Genomic DNA, 21927 nt, shown 5'->3' with positions numbered 1-21927 from the left:
CTGCTGTTCTCCTTGTTAGTGTGCGTGTCTCTCAGCCCCTCTTGAGACCTTTCTCATCTCTGAAGAGGTGGACTAGCGATCTCCTTTCTGTGGCTGCCTGCAACGAATGGTCTGGATATGGCGCCCGACACTTTCTATGTTGGAAACTAAATCCTCAATCTATGATAATTTGGAGTTAAAAAAAAAAAGAAATTGGAATTAAACAAGGGCAGGGCACCCATGCTGGCATTGGTGGCTCTCTTCACAAAGAACCAGAGACGCAAGCTAGCATTCTGGTTCAGTTTTGCAATGCCATACCCTCTGCTGTGCTCTGCTGCACCAGGAAGACCTTCATCAGAATCTAGCACTATGCAGTTAGACTCCCCAGCCTCCAGAACCATCACTAAATACACTTCTACTCTTTAAGAAGTTATTCATCTAGCCTTAGGTATTTTATGACAGCAACAGAGAACACTAAGGGACAATATTTCTCCCGCCCGGCACCCCCGTGTACTGGCATCAGCCACGTGCCTGGCTCTTTTTAAGGCCAGTGTATAATTATTTGGTTCGCCTGGCTGCTTCCTCTGCTAAACTTTGCACTCTTCTGGGGGTTATTTTGGTTTTATCTCCTTTGATGACCTCAAGTTCTGGTACATAGGAGCTAGTTAATTGTTGGCAGTTGTTGTGCGGTCCGGGTATCCTTAAGAATCCAGCTGCCATGGTGGCTGAGCAGAGAACTCCCTTCCTGAGTGTTCTCCTTTAAGGTGAAGCTAGTTTAAAAAAAAATGGTCATCATGAAGAACAGAAGAAGACAGAGGACTTGTCATTCATGGGACTCTCAGTCTCTCTTCCCGCTGTCAAAGGCAAGGCACTCTTTGGGGGTGTGGCCGGTGGTGAGTGCTTTCCTTGGGTCCAGTGGTTATTCTAGCTCCCAGTTTTCTGAGCCAGAGCCCAGTGCTTACCATGAGTAATGCCCAAGACGCTCTGGGATCTCATCCTATTGGGTCAACTCCCAAAGTCAGACACGTGCTTCTGGTTTAGTGTTTGAACACACTGTCTTAGTTGCTTTTCTAACGCTGCGAAAGAACACCGTGACCAAGGCAACTTGTAAAAGAAACCACCATTTAATTTGGGAGCTCAGGGTTCCAGAGTCTGTGACCATCATGGTGGGGAGCAGCTGAGAGCTTAATCCTGATCTGAGAGGGGGGGGAGAGGGAGGGAGAGAGAGGGGACGCTAACTGGGAGTGGCACAGGCTTTTGAAACCTCAAAGCCCACCCACAATGATACCTCTTCCGACAAAGCCACACCTCCTCATTCTTCCCAAATAGTTCCACCGACTGGGACCAAGTATTCAAAATATGAGGCAATGGGGGGGGGCTGTTCTCATTCAAACCACTACACATGCTGAACTATATATAGAAGCTGGTTGCAACCCAGGAAAACTCATCAGTACAAATGAGACAGGCCTTCAGCACATTATCACAGGGGAAATACAAGAGCTGAAGGGGCATGCTATAGACTTTACAGCCTTAAGATGAACGCAGATTCCTTTGTGTACGAATCTTGCTTGATTCTTTACTTTGACAAGTCATTAAAAATTAAAAATAAAAAAATTATATGTATAGATATTTTGCCCACCTTTTTTGTCTGTGTACTATATGTATCCAGTGCCCTCAGAGGCCAGAATAGGGCACTGGTTGCCTGGAGCTGGAGTTACAGATCATTGTGACCTGCCATGTGGGCGGGTGGGAACTGAACCTAGGTCTTCTGAAGAGCAGCAAGTGCTCTTAACTGCTGAACCATATTGCCAGGCCTCAAATCATTAAAAAGAAAAGTCGAGACAGATGAAAGTATTTGAACACTGATAGTCAATGATATCAAGAAATTTTTGTCAACATTTTGAGTTTAAAAAATGATATATCATGTACATATTGTAAAACAACTGTGTCTTTTGGAGCTGCAGTCACAAATATAAATGGTAGTATACGATACCTGAGATCTGCTTCAGAAAAATCTGAACATGGCAAGAAAGAAGACCTGTGGTTAGAGGGTTCAAAGTTAATTGTAAATGATAGATTATAGATAAATATTAGTTTACTTTCCAGTTCTACTTTTATGCACACATGGTATTTTTCTGTAATCAAAAATGCAATGTGAACCAGACCTGCAATCCAGTTACCCAAAAGGCTGGAAGACTACAAATTTGAGGCTCTCTCGGGCTATCCTGAGCTAACCTGGGCTAGCCTTGGCAAATCGGTGAATATCCTGTCTCAAAATAAGAAAAAAAAAAGGCTGGGGAAATAACTGAGTGGTGGTGTATATGCTCGTCATGTATGAGGATTAAGGTTCAAAATCTAGTAGCTTAGTAACACACACACACACACACACACACACACACACACACACACACACACACAGTAGTAAGAAAAACATAGCATGAAGTAAGCACAATTTGAATAGATTTTGTCCAAAAGGGTCAGGTGCTCACCTCTGGGGTGCTGGCTAGCTTTAAGATGGGCGGTGGTGGCTCACGCCTTTAATCCCAGCACTCAGGAGGCAGAGGCAGGCGGATCTCTGTGAATTCGAGGCCAGCCTGGTCTACAAAGTGAGTCCAGGACAGCCAAGGCTACACAGAGAAACCCTATCTCAAAAAACAAAACAAAACAAAACAAAACAAACAAAAAAGATGAGGCAGGGAAGACATGGTGGCCTGGTAAGGAGAACATGAGCGGAGAGATGTGGAGAAGAGCGATCGTGGGTGTAGCATATTCTCTGGGGAAGATGGATGGGCTTCACCGGGGTGGGGGAGGGGGAGAGGCGAGTGCTCTGCCTTGACTCCCAAAAGGTGAGCACCATGACACCAGCCAAAGCAGCGCGTGAGCTAGCAGGAGCCAGTGTGCCTGCTGTCCTATCAGCAGTGCTCGGTGAACAGCACTGGGATCCATACTGAATGTGCCGGATGCAAAGCAAACATGGGGTTGGGGTGACTGCAATTTAGAGAAGCTCCTTTCTTCTTTACAAAGGAGGCCCTTGCTTCTTGCCAATGGCCATTAGGACCCTTCCTGCCTGGTCACATCCATTTACCAACAATCCGGTTGTGATGGACACAACTGCTCTCGGGGCCCATTGCCCTGCTGATGAGAATCAGTTACTCTGCTGGCCACCCCTGTCTGGGAAAATGGAACCTGAGCCAGGGATGCCCGGAAGCTGGATTCTCTCTAGTCTCCCCCAGTGCTCTCCCCCAGTGCTTGCTGTCTGTCTATCCTGGTGCATTCTTGCTTGTGTTTACTGCGCTGTTTGAGCATCTTTCTCTAGGAAGGAAGACTATATTCATTTGAGAGGTGAGGAAACTGAGAGCCAGGGTGAGAAACAATTGTTTAATATCCTGTGGCCAACAAACGGTGGGACAGGGATTCTCTCCAGTTCTCTGGCTTCTCTGATCCTTTTTCTCCTCCTGCCTCTCTCTTCCCATCCTCCTCCTTCTCTGCTCATGCCCTCCCCACTGACCCTCTTGAGACCTGGTCTGTGTCCTTCAGGCTGGCTGCAAACTCTTGCCTCTGTCTCACAAGTGTTGGGATTACAGCTTGTATCACCTCACCTTTGGGGACTCTGGTTCCAACGTCAGCTTCTTTCTGTAACTTCTCTGCTCTCTAGGGTATCAGGGGTCCTATCTTCCAGGATGAGCCAAATATAAGTTTTTACATAATGGGTGCTCTGCTGGGTGCCCCACATGCATTGGCTGTGTTCAACCCTTTTCATAGTCTCTTAAAGTAGGCACCACAGTCATTTCTACTTTGTAGATGGGGAAAATAAGCCCCTTACTGTTGAAGACTTCAGAAAGTAAGAAATCAAGATGCAAACTCTAGGCTAAATTTCTTCGGCTGCTTCTTCCTGCGTAGTTGAGGCGGATTTCAGAATTCACCCAAACAGAGGCCTGGGAGTGAACCGGAAGAGGACTTCCACTAACTAACAGTGCACTAAAGTCTTTACATTGGGGTCTTTTCTTTCAGCTAAAGCGCCCACATAGCATTTGCAATATGCTAGGCTGGACGCACTTTAATCCATCAGATATTCATAATGGGCCTGTAATAATTACTCTCATCTTACCAATGGGGGAATGCAGGCACCAGCGATACCACTGAGCTGACAAAATGGAGAGCTAGGGGCCAACTGAGACAGTTTGGTACCCGCAGCCATCGTCCTGATCACAACACTGTCCCATGCCCAAGCCCGTGCTTGCACACCTCCTGACCTAGATGGTTTGGGCTGGCTTGGGTTTCAATCTCATCGGGTCAAATCATAAAGACCAAAGTGACTGGGGACTAATTTGATTTAACTTAAACTCTAAGGCAACTATTTTGAAGTTGCTCAATTCTACTTGTGTCAGAATTGCATCGTGAGGACCGATTGTTCCTCTTCTGAGAGCAGATTACTGTCAGTAAAGGGGTAAATCAGTCGCCCAAACCATCTGGGATGTGAGAGTTTAGCGGTTAGTGGCTATTAATGCCCTTTCTGGTCTCTACTCTGGTCACTTCTCTCATGTTCTCTTTTGAACCCGCACGCACTGCATACCACCTCTGTCCTGCTCCAGGTTCAGCGTTCGGCTCTACTCAGTTCACTCCACAATGCACACTTTGTTTCCACGCATCAAGACCGGTCTCGCTCCTTCCTGTGATTCGCTCTGACCAATGAGATGTGAGCCCAAGTGGTGGGAGCCAATTCCAGATGAGATTGTTAAAGGCCTTAGGAACCCTGCCAATCCTTCCCTCAACGGCCCACATTCTGCTTCCTGTCTTGGGTCCTGGAATGAGCCCGTCCTGTGCACAGGTCTCAGGCTACCCACAAGAGACGTGTAAAGTAAGATTAAAATCTTCACTGCTGTGAGATGTGCAATTCCCCGCCCCCCACCCCACGACAGTATCTACAAATCTAATGAATAGATGTTTTATACTCGTCTCTGCTAAAGTTTGAAAGTGAAATGTTCCCCTGCAGGCTCATGGTTTGGACATTCAGGCCCAAGCTTGGGAATTTGGTGTTTTGAAGGCCCTAGAACCATTAGGAGTCCTGGCCTGGCTGGTAAGAGTTGACTACTCGAGGGCTTTTGAAGATGATACTGTCCCCGGTGTTGGCCCGTGCTATTTCCTGGTCTGTTGTCATGCAAGGGGCCTCTGACGTGTGCTTCCACCACCAATGGCTCCACCCAGCCTTCCTCAGCTTGATGGATGGAAATCCCGACAAGGAAACCATTGGCCCAAACAAACCTTCTGTCCTGTGTTTCTGTCACGTGTAGCTTCAAAGTGATGAGAAAATTAACAAGTGTCCTTTAACAGGGGGAAAACATAATGCACTACACAGACATGCAGTGTGTAAAATTAAAAGTAAGAGCTTCTCAAAAAAAAAAAAAAAAAAAAAAAGAGAGCTTTTCTACACCTGCTCTGGCTCCCAAATAGTGACATGGAGACCTACTTCATTTATTAATAAGCTTCAAGCACTATAGCTGGGCAGATATTCATCTATTATAACCCAACTATGCTGGTCTGGTCTACTTCCCAGTCATGAGTCCCGTTACCTGCCATCTTAGTCTCTCCCTGGCTGTCTCTGCTCCATCTTTGTCCTTGTGGTGACCTTTTCCTCTCTTTCTCTCCTCCCTACTTGGACGTCCTCATTGGGAATGGACATCCTGCCTTAACTCTCTAGAATTTTCTCTTCTACACACTGACGCTGATCTGACGTTGATTACTAATGTCTGTCTTCAGAGCAGTGTTGCTCAGTTGTTCTGCGGATAGATGAGTTTTTCTGATGTTGACTGGAGATGGCTGTGAGAGACCTGACTGGGTGTTTCCTGACAAGAGGTTACCCTGTTGGTCTCTTGTTGATCTACGCTCATTAGTCCAACGCTGGCCTTCCCAGCGTCTTTTGTATATTCCAGAAGGTTCAGGCCTTCTTTCAGAATTAGGTTGGTTCTGCCTCCAATTCCTTTTGAAATGACCATGCTTACCACAATTAAGGCACTTGACAGTTTGGATTTTCTCGAAGCCTTTAGAGGTCGTGTCTCCTGTTAAAGTTAGATCGTATGAATGAGAACCAATTATCACTGAATCCATCCATCTCGTGGTGCTGATTTCGCCTTTAAGGGCCTGATCACCTTTTCTGCATTCAGCACCAGCATGTTTGGAAGCCACAGATTTGACCTGTTCTTTCCTAACAGAAGTCAATCTTTGTAAAAAGTCGGTGAATGTGTCTTTTGGACCTTGCATAATCTGAATAAATGGTTCAGGCCTTTCTCCTGTTTCTTCAACCTTGTCCCAGGCATTTAAAGTCGCTGTGCAACATAACGCCCAGGTTGCCTGGTCCTATACACCTTGCATCTGTCCCCGAGCATGTGGACTTTCACGTGGCAACTGATCATGGGGAACAGTGACACCTCTGGCCCTATTTTTCTCTTTTATCTCTTTAGCCTCTTTTCCCCACCTTGATCATCGTTGTAGTTGAGGACCAGGTTCTAACATTTCTTTTGTCATACCTTTCCAGTCGTGGGGTATTATTCTATTTTATATTGCCCAAGAGCAGTGTCTGGATTTCAAGAGCAAGCTTCATGTTGCATCATAGTGCCTTTCTTCTCTTCTGCGTGACACACCTTCCTGAGGGCCCTGATAGGTGTCAGCTCCCATTGGTTAAGGTACATCTCACATGTCGTTTCCTTCCTGCTCACCGGGAAGGACTCTTGCTCCCTTTTGTCTGCTCAGTGTCTACCTATGACACTGGCCTCTCTGGCTTTGAAGACTCACTATTTCTGGGATGCAGAGTGGATCTGAGTGATATTTATTTTGTCTACCAGGCTACTATGGCTCAGAAGAATAGCTACCAAGCTTCTCTTTACTTACTAGTCAGCATTGGCATAGTTTCTGGCACATAGTAGGCACCTTCCTATTAGTATTTGTTGAGTAGCCAGTTAAGGGACTCAAGATGTGGTTGTGATTACAGGAAGGAAGTTGGCTCCTGAATTTTTGGGTTCAAATCCCCTCCGGTTATTAATCTTTCTGCCCAGTAGCCTCATCTATAGGAGGATAAAAACCATACTCACCTCACAGTGTGGCCTCCAGGTTAAAATGGATTAAATATGTGTCTCCCTCATTTATGTGTCTTTGCTTGCCTAGCTTTCTGGTTCACACTTTGCTGGTGAGGCTGGGGCTGCTAATCTTCCTGCTTCTATTTCCAGACTCACTCTCTCTATATGGTTGGCTACTATTAGATCCTACCCAAGAAAAACACTGCTGGGAACCAACTGGAGGACTGCGAGGACAGAGCTTCCTGTCCGCATTGTGGCAGCAGGCACAGCTGTGCAGCTTCCTAGCTCCAGCTAGGCCTTGCTCTGCAGAGAAGCCCCCTCCCCCCTCCTCCCCCTCTCTCCCTCTCCCCCCTCCTCCCCCTCCTCCCTGCCCCTCCCCATAGTTTTTTTTTCCCCCATAGCTGAGGACCGAACTCAGGGCCTTGCCCTTGCTAGGCAAGTGCTCTACCACTGAGCTAAATCCCCAACCCCTTCACTCCATAGTTCTAACACTCCTTACTCATCTTCTCCCAGAGGTCCTAGGACCAGCCATGCAGCGTTTCCACTCTGATGGTCCTGTCTCCCCCAAAGGATCTAAGTGTCAGCCACGTGTGCCTGACCCTCAGCACCTGAACCATGGTTTCCTTGTGTCTCTCCAGGTCCACGGCTGGTGCCTGCGCCCTACAGTTACACCACACAGGGCCATTTCGGGCCCACTTCATGACTCCCGATGGCAATAATAAATCACATATAGCAAGCACACTGGGAACACAGGAAGCTCCGGGCGGGTGCATAACCTTGCATTGGCCCGGCAGGTAGAAGGCCACACTTTGCTCACAACACTGAAAGATCCTGTGCACCTAAAACCCATCCAGGCGAATGCTGTGCTGCCATCAGAAACCAGCCCACGACACAGTTCACCCACTCGCCAGGCGTGATAAACATGGCAAAGGAGGACACGGCTTCTGTAGCATTAGCAATTTTTTTTTATTTTTCCTTTTTTGTTGCATAGGAAATGCAGTACTTGCTTCCAGTAATTGTATTGTAATGTGAGAAGGTGGTAGCACTAACGGTTGAATACAAGAGTTAAAGTAATCCACACCAGTTCAAAAACCCTGTGGAGATTTAGTTGCTAAGAATGGACGCCCACAGTGATTCTCAACCAATTACAAGTTTTCACAGAACACAGTAAACGAAAAGGGTAACTATGAGAGTCAATACAAATATGCTAGAGGCACAGGGGGCCCGGCTCATAAAAACAACTTCAGACCAAGTTATTAACACGGGCGGTTCGTTTCACAATAGATCCCCTTGTCCATCATTTGAAGTTTTTTAATCCTTTCCCCACAATTTGAAAAGAAAACCAGAGGTACTCTGAGCAGACATTTTTTTTCCTATGTGATGGGAAAGTGGGAGGGGCAGAGAAGGAACCAAGGACTTGGCCTTAACAGTCTCCCTAAGGACCCGCTGGGACCCGCTGGGACCTGCTGGGACCCGCTGGGACCTGCTGGGACCTGCTGGGACCCGCTGGGACCTGCTGGGACCCGCTGGGACCCGCTGGGACCTGCTGGGACCCGCTGGGACCTGCTGGGACCCGCTGGGACCTGCTGGGACTCCTCAGTGGAGAGGCTGTCCAGACCAGCACAGAAACAGTGGTCTGAGGGAGAAGAGAGCTGGCAGCTCCTTCACACCTGCATCCTAACATGGCCAGTGACCTAAGCTTTAGTTGAGAATGATAACAGTTTTTTTTTTAAAGTAAATTTACAGACCATTACCAAGGGGAAAAAAAAATAAGAACAATGCAAGTAGCAGTCAATGAAAGAAAAAAAAAAAGCTTTAGGCTTTTTGAAAAGCTGAGCACTGAACAGCAGGAAGGATGGCCTATCTCTTGACACCACTTGCCTTGGAAACCACTGTAGAGACAGGAAACTTCACGTTTTAAAGTCTGTGATACTTTCTGCCATGAACTTTCCCTAGTTGGATCAGAGGGAGCCCTTCTCCTGTGTACTCTTGTGGTCCAGACACAATTTACAGACTTAGTGTTTTAGTCCAGACAGCACAGTGAGTCCACATGTAGGATGCCTGACACACAGAGGCGGGGTACTCTGGGGTATCCCCAGGCTAACACTTCCACTCAGCCTGTGAGCCCTGCTGGGAGCTAGTCCCCATGTACTATCCCTCTAACTTGCTTAATGCAACCCTTTGGAAAATGAAAGGCAGATGGGTGCTGGTTCAGGGGAAAAATTAAAAAAAATACATACATATATATATATTTAATTTGGGAAGCAAGGTAATTTCAAATTTAAATGAGAGAGGGGGAGAGAGAGAGAGAGAGAGAGAGAGAGAGAGAGAGAGAGAGAGAGAGAGAGAGAGAGAGAAAGAGGGCATATTTTAGAGAAAGGGGGCATATTTTAAAAATCCCGTGTTAATAGCAAACTACTTTCTTATGAATCGGGCCCAAAGTTTGTACAGAGTTATATTTTTGAAAAAAATATTGCATCTGTGCATGTAACTAAATAGCCATGTGATTTCTTAAACACTTTTGTTTTTTCTTTTTTCCTTTTAAATCTGAGGAAGTCTGGTGTGAGACAGATCAAGCATGGTGTGTATCGTTCATTTAGGTTCTTCTGTGCCCTCTGGCTTCTGTTGAGGGTCAGGAAAAGTGACTCTCCCTTAGAAATGTCCTCAGAGTGGTTTAGTAGCTGAGTTCTTGAAATTCAAATGGTAGTTTTGAGACAAAAAAAAAAAATCTCACCAGCTACTGATCTCTGGAATCAAACACCCATGCTTGTCCCTCAGGAGAAAGGAAACAAACAAACAACAGGAAAAAAGAAAGAAAGAAAGAAAGAAAGAAAGAAAGAAAGAAAGAAAACAAACCACAGTTAATACTGAATTTAAGTAAGCACACACCTCCAAGATACTGAAGACAGGGGGAAGGAAGACAGAATTTATGTTCTCAGTGAAATACCTCAAACCTAGCTGACAAGAACCAAGGCAGCAAAAAAAGACTAACAGAACTTTTGAGTAATATTCATACAGTTCACTAAGCATTATGGAATAGCATGCATAATATTGTACGGTTATTTTACATCACCTATACCAGAGGTCCTGACTGACAGACAGCGAAGGCTACCGGTGTAGAGAAAAAAAATCTTACTTCAGAAGAGCAGAACAATACAGGTTTCACAGGCACTACATTTTAATATATCAGGTATTATGCTGGTTTTCTTATAATTCTTTCTGTCCTAAAGCTGGCATTATAACAATGACCAAAAAGGCAAGGACTGCAGTAAACGGAAAGTAGATACCAAAGTTGATAGAGTTTTTTTTTCTTCTTCTTCAGATAGGTTAGTGCATAGTTCTCATGCAGATAGACACTGCTATGCGTTTACACTGTTGGGAAGCAGAGTGAATTGAGCCCAAGTTGTCTGTCACATTTGTGTAAATCATTTTGTCAGCCTGTAATAGCACCATGTAATGGATTTGCATTAAACATTAAATTGATCTCAGAACTGGTGACACAGTGTTCACTACAGTTAAGTGCTATGGAATAGCTTCAATATATACCTGCTATATATCAAAGCAATTTTCATCCCACTGCGCTTTTTTTTTTTATTGGAAAAAATAAAGGGGAAACATACATGACACTAATTAGACGAATGCACAGCCTCGGACGTGGAGAAGGCAGAGTAGGGTTACTGGCAAACAGTAAGTACATGCATTGACTTCAAGACAAAACGGCCTCGGAAGCTGATGTAAATGAAAGCCGTGCCCTAGGGGCTGTCTAGGACCGTCCGGGGGGAGGCTGGGAGGCACCACCAAAGCTCTCCTTACTGACCACAGACCTTGTGTTTTATACCTGTCCCATGGAGGCCTGCTGCCAGAAACCAGAAGGGAAAAAGGAAGCAAAACAAAACAAAACAAAAAAACAAAAAACCAAAAAACAACAAACAAATGACAACAACAACAAAAAACCAAAACAAAAACCAGAGACAGAGACACACAGAGAGAAAGGAGAGAGGGTGACAAGGAGGGAGTGGTAGAGACTATGGGACAAACTCTGATGTAAAAAATATCAAATGACATTCTTAAAAACCCCTCCCCATCAAAACAACAACAACAACAACAACAAAAACCCAAACAAAACAAGTCAATCAAACAACCACCAACAACAAAATAACCCAACAAGGGGAACAAAAACAACAAAAAGGAAATCCCAGGAGAAAATGTTTTTCTTTGCCAATATCTCATAATATCATCACTATAGAGGTTGAAGCACACAAGGATAAAGATTTAGGAAGGTGAGAAAGACACACTTTTTGAGGTGGGTTTTGCATATCCCTGTGGGCTGACTGAATAGAGCACAGCGCGTCTAGAACTTTGGGTCCCGCATACTTGGACTTCCAGGCAAAAAAAAAAAAAAAAGGAAAAGCTTGGAGAACTCAGCCTAGAGGGCCTGCCAGAGACGACCCAGGTGGCCGAGGCCCTGGGTGGGGAGGGAGCTCACAGAGGACATCCCAGGGGGCGAGGAGACATACTGTAGTGGGAAGAAAAGGGCGGGAGGGCACGGAGAGCGACACCAGAGAGGATTTCTGCCCAGCAGAGGTTAGAAAAGGAGAGTTGAGGTGGCCAGGAGAGGGGCCAAGGAAAAAAACGCGTTCATTGGAAGATGCTGAAAGTGAGTTCTTTGTGCCTCTGACTTCAGTTCCCAAAGAAAAAACTGTGGGGGAGTCATTTGAGCGACCATCTTTGCCAGTTGCGGCAATGCCACTTGATGGTAGAGGAGGAGGAGGAGGGGAAAAAATATAATCTAACATGCGTCAGAATCAAGGCTGGGCCTTCAAATACCAACAGTTCGGGGGGGGGGGGGTCTGTCTGTCTCTACACACCTTGTAGTAAAGTCTTCCTTGAGCACCTTCGCTCAGCTCTTAACCTAAATTGCAAAACACATGGGTTGGTTGCTGTTTTGATTTTCCTGCTCAATGACAGCCAGACTGCAGCTTCCTGCTGCCTTTTTGACAACAAAGCACGGACAGAGGGACAGAACTCAGTGTTTTTACTACTTAACCCTTGTTTGCTGTCATCCTATGCTGCCTCCACAATGGTTTAGAGCCTTTAAAACATTTTTTTTCCCTGCGAATCTGTTCAGAGTTCTCTAATTTTAGCTTCACCAAACTTAATAGAACAAAACACCTTCAAAAGTACAGCACACCTGTAACGTCCATTTGCAATGGTTTTTCAGTAGCCCTACACTTCTCAAGCATAGGAGTATGCTATACCATTGGCAGAAAAATAACTGTATTTAAATACTTACAAAGAACAAAAACAAAAAAGGAAACGGGAAAGTTTTAAACTTAAGTCCAGTTCCCAAAGGAGGTGGGAAAGAAACAAAAAGCAATCCTATGAACGCTGCCTTTATAATGAACAATCAGAGATTTCACTAGGCTAATTTGACGGAAGTTTTTCCTCATTTAGACAACATTACAAAAGTCCTGCATTATAAAATAGGGTAGAATAAATCAGTGTAATCAATAAAACTATACAACGATACAAATTACAGATCTTCTGAGTGGGCAGTTTTACTCTCTCCCTTTGTAGTCTTGACTACAACATGCTCGCTAAAAACAACTAAAGCTGCCCAAACTATTGCTTAGCTTGTTTTGTTTAAAAAAGGGTGCAATTTTTATTGTATATACAACCAATTTACTGGTAATACCTTGGCATTTTGCAAGGTTCTGACAAAATGTTTGTCTAGGCTTTTTTTCCCTTCACTGTGAAGCACTGAAAGCTGCTATTTTTCTTTCTTTTTTTCTCTTTCTTTCTTTTTTTTTTTTTTTAGTGCACATATGTCATCATAAAGTAATGCCCAGCTAAGTGCTATAGGGAAGGCAAAGTATGCTGCTGGCTATAGGAAGTGACACGGTACACTGACAATCACACCATACAACAGCGCCAAACGACTATTCAACCACTTATCAGACACATATGAAAATCCAAAATGTTTTATTTTATTTTTTCCTTAAATAGAGATAACCAGTAAACAATTTTCAGAACTTGGAAGTTTAAAAACGTGCATATAAAAATGGGCATTATGTATTTTTTATTGACTGTGGATTGACTGCCGTCTGCTAAGAAAAGTGGGTGTGGGGGCTGACAAGAAAGGAAGTTGTCTTTTTTTTTTGTTTTTGTTTTTTTAAGGCTTGCTTGTGAAAGGAACAGTTGTAAAAAACAAAATTGCTTGAAGCAGGGTCAGCTTAGTGCTTCACAGTTTGACTGCTTCTCTAAGAGGAGCCCTTCCTGCGCGTGCATCAAAAACCACAGAAAATACAAAGACAGACACCTAAAACACACTGCGTCAAGTGCAGCACTGACTTTGGTCAAATTAAAAAAAAAAAAAAAGAAAGAAAGAAAAATTAATAATCGCTAAGCTTCTCTACATGATATAAGCAGGTATTGCATATTTTCATATATCTTGGGGGGAGGGGAGGAATAAAGGAAGACTCCAAATAAATTGAAAAAAAAATCAGCAACATCCCAAATACTGATATGTAAGCATCTACAGAGCTCAGAATAGCACTGCCACTGACCACACAGGACAACCCAGGCTAGGCCTGTCTGCGGAACAGCTAACTTTCTTCCAAACTGACGATGGCTGACATAAAAGTTACATTTACAAAAAGTGTCTCCGAATGCTTGAGTAGGGAAAAGAAAACCCCTTCTATAGAGGAGTATGTGCAACAATTCCACAAATAATCACTATCCAGGGCAAGGCACATTGATATGGAATTTTTGTGTTCGTGCAAATTAAGGAAAGGAAAGAAAGGAAAAAAAAAAAGAAAAAGAAAAACAAAACAACATTTTTTTGGGGGGGGGGAGGGATAGAGATGAGGAGCAAAGTGTCTTCCCAGGGGATTTCAGTCACTTGATTGTATAGGACAGTAGTTGAGCCCTTCTGAAGGGCCGGAGCAGTTTAAAGGCAAGTGCCTAGAGTGGGGTTACAGTATTGTCTTAATGCACTCTACTTTATCCTACATTAGCTATATAAAAATTAGTTACTAACACTAGGACATGCAGAGACTTCCTCCGGTCAGCAGGGCCCGCCAACCGGAAACACACATATATGTATAATATAGGAAACCTTGAAGCCGCGTGGGAAGCAAGGGGTTGCTTCGCTGTCTGGTAGAAAAATCACTTGCATTTTTTTTTGTTTGTTTGTTTGTTTCTGCTTTTTTTTTTGTTCTTTTTTTTTTTAATCTTTTTTTGTCTTTTTTTTTTTTAAACATAAGATACAAGACATTTGCGGGGGGTGGTGGGGTGGTGTGAACTTTTTTTTTCCCATTTTCCCTAACAAGTGCCCTTGATCTGAATGGGCACCAGCAGTTGTGTCCCTAACAGTGTTGTTAGTATTAATTTTCCCATAGCCCAGTTCAGGGTTTGCAAAGGGTCTTTGAAACTTCTGGACAATGTCTGGTACGATGCAGAGTTTGATAACTGATAGATCTGGTGTTGCCATGCACATGTAAAAAAATTTCCGGAATTGGCATAATTCATTATAGTGATTTCTAGCTTATAAAATTAACAGATACCATGATTTCATTTGAGTTATGTGCTTTGATAACAGAAAATAATTAATTAGCATTTAATGTAGTTAACATATTGTGGTAAAAGCACCATTAGATTTGTTTTTTTTTTGTTTTTTGTTTTTTTTTTAAATTTTTTCCTTCAGTTTTTTTAAAGGGATACAAGTTTAACAATAAAAAACATAAAAAGCAAAAATAGCTCCCCTTTTTCTTGCAAGGCTGTTTTTTTACCCCAATAATTTAGAGTCCTGGGGTGGGAGGACTTGAAAAACAAAAATAGAATTTTCAACAATCTCTATCTTACAAAGATACTTAGCTATCCAATGAAATTGCACTTTCACTCAATTCAAACTTCGATTGTTTTGATTCCTGTCAGTTTCTGTCAAAACAGACCATCTTCCCCATTTCCATGTGAATTTTTGTGTCATTGTTGAAATTGTTGAAAAATGTTTTTTTAAATGTAAGTGCAGCATTTCAAAACTTTAAAACAAAAACAAAAACAACCAAACTGATAGTAGTAGTCTTTGCTGTCTTTTTAGAATTGTTCTGCGACACGAGTGGGTTCGCTGTCCTCTCGGGCTGTGTTATGTATGTAACTACTGACTTCTGAACCAAAGCAAACGAAAAGAAAGATCAATGTAACTGCATTTTCTTTTTCTAATATGTTACAGAAAAAAAAATTGCCCTTTGAGTGTCCTGTAAGTTACAGATCTCAGATCTCAGCTACTACAAAGGATTCTGTTCTCCAGGTGCCTCCAGATGCTCCGGGAGAGTCACACCTGTGGTGGGCAAATCCATGAAATACTGTGAAAAGGCCAGGCTCGCGAGGCAAGTGTGTTACAACAGGAAGTTAGTGAGCAAGGCTCATCCTCTGCCAGCCACTTCGCCTAATGCTCACACCACCACCGGAAACACTTCAAATGTCACGCAGCCCAACCATTTCCAGCACCGTATGAGAAATTACGACAGTCCCTAAAGTATTATTTAAAAAAAAAAATCCCGAAAAGTTATGGCCTTTGCTGTTGGACCACGATGCTTGCTGTTTTCCATGTACAAGTTGATCAGAGTCAGGCTGTCTCCCCTTCTTCTTCCGACAGTGAAGTTGTAACTGCTCTGGGTTGAGGTTGCGTCCATGTTACAGAGTTGAGAAGGGGTCAGGTGGTCTGTCCGGTGGGTGGTGGGAGGCTGCAACTTTTATCCCAGGTACCAGGACTGGAAGGCAAAAGGAAAAGTATAATCAGAAATGCAGGTGTCGCGCTGGGTGTGGTGCTAGGGGTAGCACTTGCCCGTGCTCATGGTGATCCTCAGCGTGCAAACACAGCGACAGTCCATTCTGTTAAGCTATTTCCAAAGTTGCTCTTTTAACCATGGTGGAGAGGGAGGTCCCAGTTGGCCTGGGGGTTTATATGAGGACAAGGAATGACAGATGATACTAAGTCCTGAGCCACCGAAATTTATCTTACTCCTCTGATGCTAAAACCCATTGTCTTTGTTGGGGCTTGCCAAGGTTCTGGGTCTACCTTAGCAAGCAAAGCTTTTCTGGATGCGTGGCATTGACATCAGGTTCTGTAGCCGGGTGGTGAGCAGTGATGGGAGGCCGAGGTGACTGGCAACCTTAGTACCTAGCTCAGAACCAAGGAAGAGAAGCGAACTGATTGGAAAGTGCTTGATGGGTGAGGTGAGGGGCTATAGTGATCAATATATTTTTTTCAGTGAGGTGTAGGTGGTAGAGACAGGTGCTAAACGTGTGAACACAACGCTTTGTAGGCGGCCCCGGTGATGGCAGCCAATATAGAAAACTCACTGGTGACCCGGAGGATGGGCAAACCAGAGTGGTCTCTCTCTGTTTCTCTCCCTTGTTACGATGGGGAGTTTATGGTACAAATTCATCTTACTTTCAGCTTAATATACTAAAAATTATACTCTTAGGAGCTTTAATCCCAGCACTGGGGAGGCAGAGGCAGGCGGATCGCTGTGAGTTCGAGGCTAGCCTGGTCTACAAAGTGAGTCCAGGACAGCCAAGGCTACACAGAGAGACCCTGTGTCAAAAAAACAACAACAACAAAAATATTATACTCTTAGAAAAGATACATAATAAACAAGATGGTGCCTTATGGAGCACTGTCATGCTCACTTGTGTTGCTGCCCACTCAGTGTGCCCTTGGAGCTGTCTGTCAGCTTGTGGATCCAGCCTTATGTCCCTTTCATAAACACCCAGGTGACTACCTTCGTGTCTGCTGGTATTTCTTGGCCAACAAAGAAAGTTAGCTAAACAAAATGACCAATTATAGACCAACCTCACAATTAGTTTCTCAAGTGAAGTTAAAAAAACTGTATGACCTTTGCCAACCTTCCTCTAAGAACTCTGAAGAATCCCATACTTTTGTCAGGAGTCAGAAAACCTACCAGCTTCTAGGCTGTGAGCTCTGTGGCGAAGGCACCCACCAGGGTTACATCAGGGCTGATTCCAGAGGGCTAAGGCTCTCTTCTCAGAGAGATTCAATTAAGGAAAGCCGGGACTCCTTTGATCCCAGGGATAAGTGGTTAACTGATAGCTCCACGGAGGTTGGTGTAAGATTTCCTGGTCACACAAGCTACCTTTGATTTCCAAAGTGCCTTTAAAAACACCCCCCCCAGCAACAAACCCCCCCAAAACAAACAAACAAACAAACAAAAACCAAACAAACAACCCTACACTCTGACCACAGAACTACTCATCCTGTGGATGGGTAGATGTTACTCTCTGACCGTGTGCTTTGGGAAAACACAATAAAGCTACTTATATCTGGAAAAGAAATCACCCCGGCAAGTGCACATGGCCTAAATATAAGTGGATGAAAGAGAAGATGAGTGGGAAAGTCTGGGGGGGAGTGCGGAAGTAGACCCCAAACTCTGTCTGTGTGAAGTCCCTGCTGATGGCTACACAGACCCACTTTTCACATTTGCTCGTACACAGACCAGTCTCAAACTGAGTGGCCGGTGCTGTTCTCACCCTGTTTGCAGGCTTTCTATGGCGGTTTTGAGATTCCAGACTTTTTTCAGTCTAACTGGTTTGAAGTAAAGGCCTGGGACCTGGTGGGTCGGCAGGGGGAGCAGTTTTCCGTCCCACAGTCTCGGTCTCTAGACTCGGGGTCCTATCAAAAGCAGCAGTGCCCTGCACTTCAGTTAAAAAGCAAAGCAAAGCAAAGCAAAAAAACAAAAGTTTCTTCATACATCTTACTATTCAGTGTGTGCCTCGCCCACAAGGTTACCCTAGAGCGGCTCTGTAACCCTCCACTGAAATAGGCTTTATTGATTGCGCTGGTCCTATTGTTCTCTTTCCAAGTCCCCCAAGTTCAAGTTCATCCTGGTGTTACATCATGTCTGGTTGCTCTTAGCAACCAGACAGACCCAGACGTGACTGTCATTAGCAAGAAACCCTCTCACTCTCCTCCCACCAGCCTTCCCGCAGTTCTGACGTAGCAAGCCCACTGCAAACACACTGAAGTATTTATTCTGCCTAATTTATGACCCTACCCAGCAAGCTAGACCCCCACTCCAAAAACCAACACTGTTGTATATTTAATTAATCTGTCTTTCTTTGGCATTTGAGAAAGTTAGACAAAGGGCTAATTATTGTGTTTCCCTCTCCACACTTTTCTTTTGGAGTGTGTGTGTGTGAATATTTGCATGGGAAAGAAAACTATGAGGCCCCGCATTGGCCCCTCCCCTTTTTATTTTTTGCCCTATTGACATTTCATGAAATACTTTAGCTGCTTAAGGGAGTTAGAAAAAAAAAAAAAGAAAGAAAGAAAATCTGTGCTGTGAATGTTACTCCTTCTGAGTTGGTGTTCAGTAACACAAATCAACTCATGACATGTTTGAATTTAAATGCTAACCACATACTCTCAGAGTTACTTTAAAGGTTAGTTTTTAATCAATAGAAGTTGCTGACTCTGGGTTTTTGAGCTGCACACTGCAACTCCCAGGCTTTTGTCTAATGTTAAAGCTCAGGAACTTTTTTTCTTTTTTTCTTCCTTGAGATGATTTTAGCAATGGTTTGAAGATGCGGAGGCAGCCTATTGTGCTTCCACCAGCAACGCGAGCCTAGCAGCCCTGTGGTGGGCTGTCAATATGGCTCCTAAGGCAGGGGTTGGGGGTCTTTAATAACCCGTGAAAAAACCTTAATTAACCCTTTCAGGCCCAAACCAAAACCTATTCTTCCACTTTTCACTCCTGTAATTTGACCATTAGTACTTATTTCAACATCACACTAATCTTTGTGACAATTAACCCAGCTACTTGACCAAGGGCTTCCAGAATGCAAAGCCAGATAGGGGAGCCACACACGAACTTCCCTTCCCTCCTCTCTCTCTCTCTCTCTCTCTCTCTCTCTCTCTCTCTCTCTCTTTCTCTCTCTCACTCTTTCATTCTTTCTTCTTTCATTTTTTGAATGAGGTCTCTTAGTAAACAGTGGAAACAGTTGTAACAATAAGAAATTCATCCATTTCGCCAAGTTTTCTATTGGTCAGTTTGTAGTGGGAGACACTGTGAGGGGTGTGGCAGCCACCCACACAGAGGTGCCTCTGACCTTCTACAACCTTCCACGAACTGCTAATCATAGTAGATGGAAAAGGTAACAACAGGAAAAGCCGGTTTTTTCCCTTGTGACATTTTCCTTTAAATTTCTGCTTTTTGAAAACATTGCAAGTTGGAGAATGCCCACTAAAGAACGGCTCCGCACCTTCCTTCTTGGGGCAGGAAAATAGACAAGGAATCAGAGACTGCCCAGTTCTTGGGTTGAACCAAATCACTGGGTCAGAAAAACCACCCTCACATCTGACATCCGCTTGCATTTTCATACTTTATAGTCCCCTAATCTGCCCTACAGTGTCCAGGGGACTACAAAGGAATCTCTGTCCCTTATCTGCAGCGAGTGGCAATATTACAGTACAGCATCAGAGGATGTTATCTTGATACATTTACATTGAGGAAGTAAACACTGAGCTTTGATCTAGGCCCCACCCCCACCCCCCAGGAACATTCAACTACAGTTGATTTGGTGGCCCATAAATCCACACTCCCACAAAGGCTCTAGTTTCAAAAAAAAAAAAAAAAAAAAAAGAATTAGCCAGTTACATTCCCAACGTCCACAGCTTGGGATGTGCCAGGGGTGGGAGGGGGAACCTGTCCTCTTTCAGTGTTCAAGGTGAAACATCAAAAGGAATCTGCAGCCCAAGACAAGGGCTCAGCTTTCCTTCCAGCCGGTCAGATGGAGAAGTAATCTCATCAGGTTGGAAAGTGCTGACTCAGGATTCAATAAAGTGCCTGCAGATGTGGCGTCTCCAAGGTATTCAACTCATGTAATGCAAACCAGCTCTGCGCCGAACGGACGCGCTTATAAAATTTCATTTAACCATTGGGGCACAGCTCTCCTAGGAGTTTTTATCACGCTCCCCGCCCCTTAATTTACAGGTCCATGAAAGGTCCAGCCCCGTTCTGTGGGGACTCTGGAATTCTCACAGTAGTCAGGGTTTATGAACCATAAGCATCCTACACAAGAGGGCTGAGATGGCCCGCAGGCACCGTGACAGAGGCAAGCTGCCTCTTCTCTTGTGCCTTGTTGTGAGCAACTACAAAATGGAGTCAGTCCTGACTCTACTGGAAATGGGTGAGGAAGGCAAGGGACACCTTCTTGTCAACAACCAGTAATATTCTAACGCATATAACTTCTTTTACAGTCTCCCTTTCTACTCAGAGGGCAGGGCTATACATTTTAAAAACAAGAAGGAAATAGATCTGAGGTAGTTATACTTTACTTGGGGGCGGGGGAGAGCGCAGGTTTCGGGAGAGGGTGCTGTGGAGGGCAGGACAGACTGTGACGGCAAAAATCTGTTTTTCAAATTAAAAAGTTGAACAAAAGGCCTCAAGGGCAAAGTTTAACACTGCACGGAAGGAGGTTGTTAATGTGGAATCCAGGACTGGGTGTGACACAGCTTTCTTCTCCCGGTGAGGTGGGTTATTTAAGGACATTTACACACATAAACGGAAACACAAAAATACAGGAAGCTCCCCACTCCGACACAGTACTCCCTACCAGCCCCACCAGGGACAGAGCAAGCAGATCTGCGTTGAGTGCGGTTACCATTTTGTCCCTCGTGGTGAGGCTACCTCTGCGGGACCATACTAATCCAGCCAGTCAGTCATTTTTGGCTTCCTGTTCTTGTTTGCATGAACTAAGCCTACTATTTAGCACAAATGAGTTGTCCTTGGCAAATCAGCCAAAAGCAGGGGGTGGGGGGGCACCCCTGTCTCTGACACAGAAGGAGTAGACAGACCTCTGTGTGCACTGCAGTGTCTCCTTTTAGGATCAACCATTTAGGAGCACTTAGGCCCTTGGTCAGTAAGCAACAAGAGCCTGTCGTTTGCTTGCTGTTGTGTACATGAGGGTCTGGGAATGTTAGGAGGTAAAGAAATGCGGCATCTGCCTTTAAGGGCTTTAGTGGCCAGAAGGAAGGGGCTGGCCTTAGACCTCTACGACTTTCAGGATTTCTGGAAGGATCTTGATAAACTTGTGTTGACTGCTGGGGCCAAATGTCCAAAGCCCCCACACTGAATTCCAAGGGTGGGATGTATGATGTCACGTATGAAGAGCTCTGTGCTGGGAATGAGAGAAGATGGCAGTAGTCAGTGCTGGTTTCTGAAAGGGTGACATGCTGTATGCAGGTGTTAGTCACGGCCAGCCTCAGGCTTTGATCTCCACAGCCATTTTTCTTGTCTGATTTTATTTTGTTAATTAAAGAAAGCCTGTTTTCAATAACTCTAAACCAAGACTTGTTTATTGTACAGGAAACTATTAAAACATTAATGGTCCATGAGTGGCCTTGCTTACCTTTGTAGCCTTATCTTTTCACCACTTGGCCTGTGTTAAACTCCTTCCAGATCCCGCCTCCCCCCCCCCCCCCAAAGCCAAATGCTTCCTCCCTGCTGGGCCTGGGCACAGGCTAAGCCTCTTCCTTGTCATGTTAACACTTGCTTGTCCCCAGGGTCTAAGACTGAATAACCCCTTTTCTTTAAAAATTTTTAAAATTACATTCGTGAGTGAGTGAGTAAATGTGTGTGTGTGTGTGGTGTGTATGTGTGTGTATGTATGTGTGTGTGTACGTGTGTATGAGTATGTGGTGTGTGTATGCGTGTGTGTATGTGTGTGTATGTGTATGGGTATGTGTATAGTGTATGTATGTGTGTGGTGTGTGTATGTGTGTATGTGTGTATGTGTGTATGTGTATGTGTGTGTGGTGTGTATATGTGTGTGTGGTGTGTGTATGTGTGTGTGTGTG

General features: G+C 44.4%; 1 protein-coding gene across 4 annotated transcripts in view; it reads right to left on the bottom strand.

Moving 5' to 3' along the window:
- Window positions 1-9401: 9401 nt before the first annotated feature.
- Window positions 9402-21927, bottom strand: part of NFIA (nuclear factor I A) — a 348862-nt gene continuing 336336 nt past the window's right edge. For all 4 annotated transcript variants that reach the window (XM_084780596.1, XM_084780597.1, XM_084780598.1 and 1 more), the window contains one exon: window positions 9402-15820. In XM_084780596.1, the coding sequence (XP_084636722.1) occupies window positions 15803-15820 (18 nt within the window). In that variant the 3' untranslated portion in view covers window positions 9402-15802. The remainder of the gene's footprint in view (window positions 15821-21927) is intronic.

The sequence above is a fragment of the Acomys minous genome (genome assembly GCF_964271855.1).
Source record: "Acomys minous genome assembly, chromosome: 1".
Classification (NCBI taxonomy): domain Eukaryota; kingdom Metazoa; phylum Chordata; class Mammalia; order Rodentia; family Muridae; genus Acomys; species Acomys minous.
The sequence above is the reverse complement of the archived record's forward strand: the minus strand, read 5'-3'. Positions and strand labels throughout refer to the sequence as shown.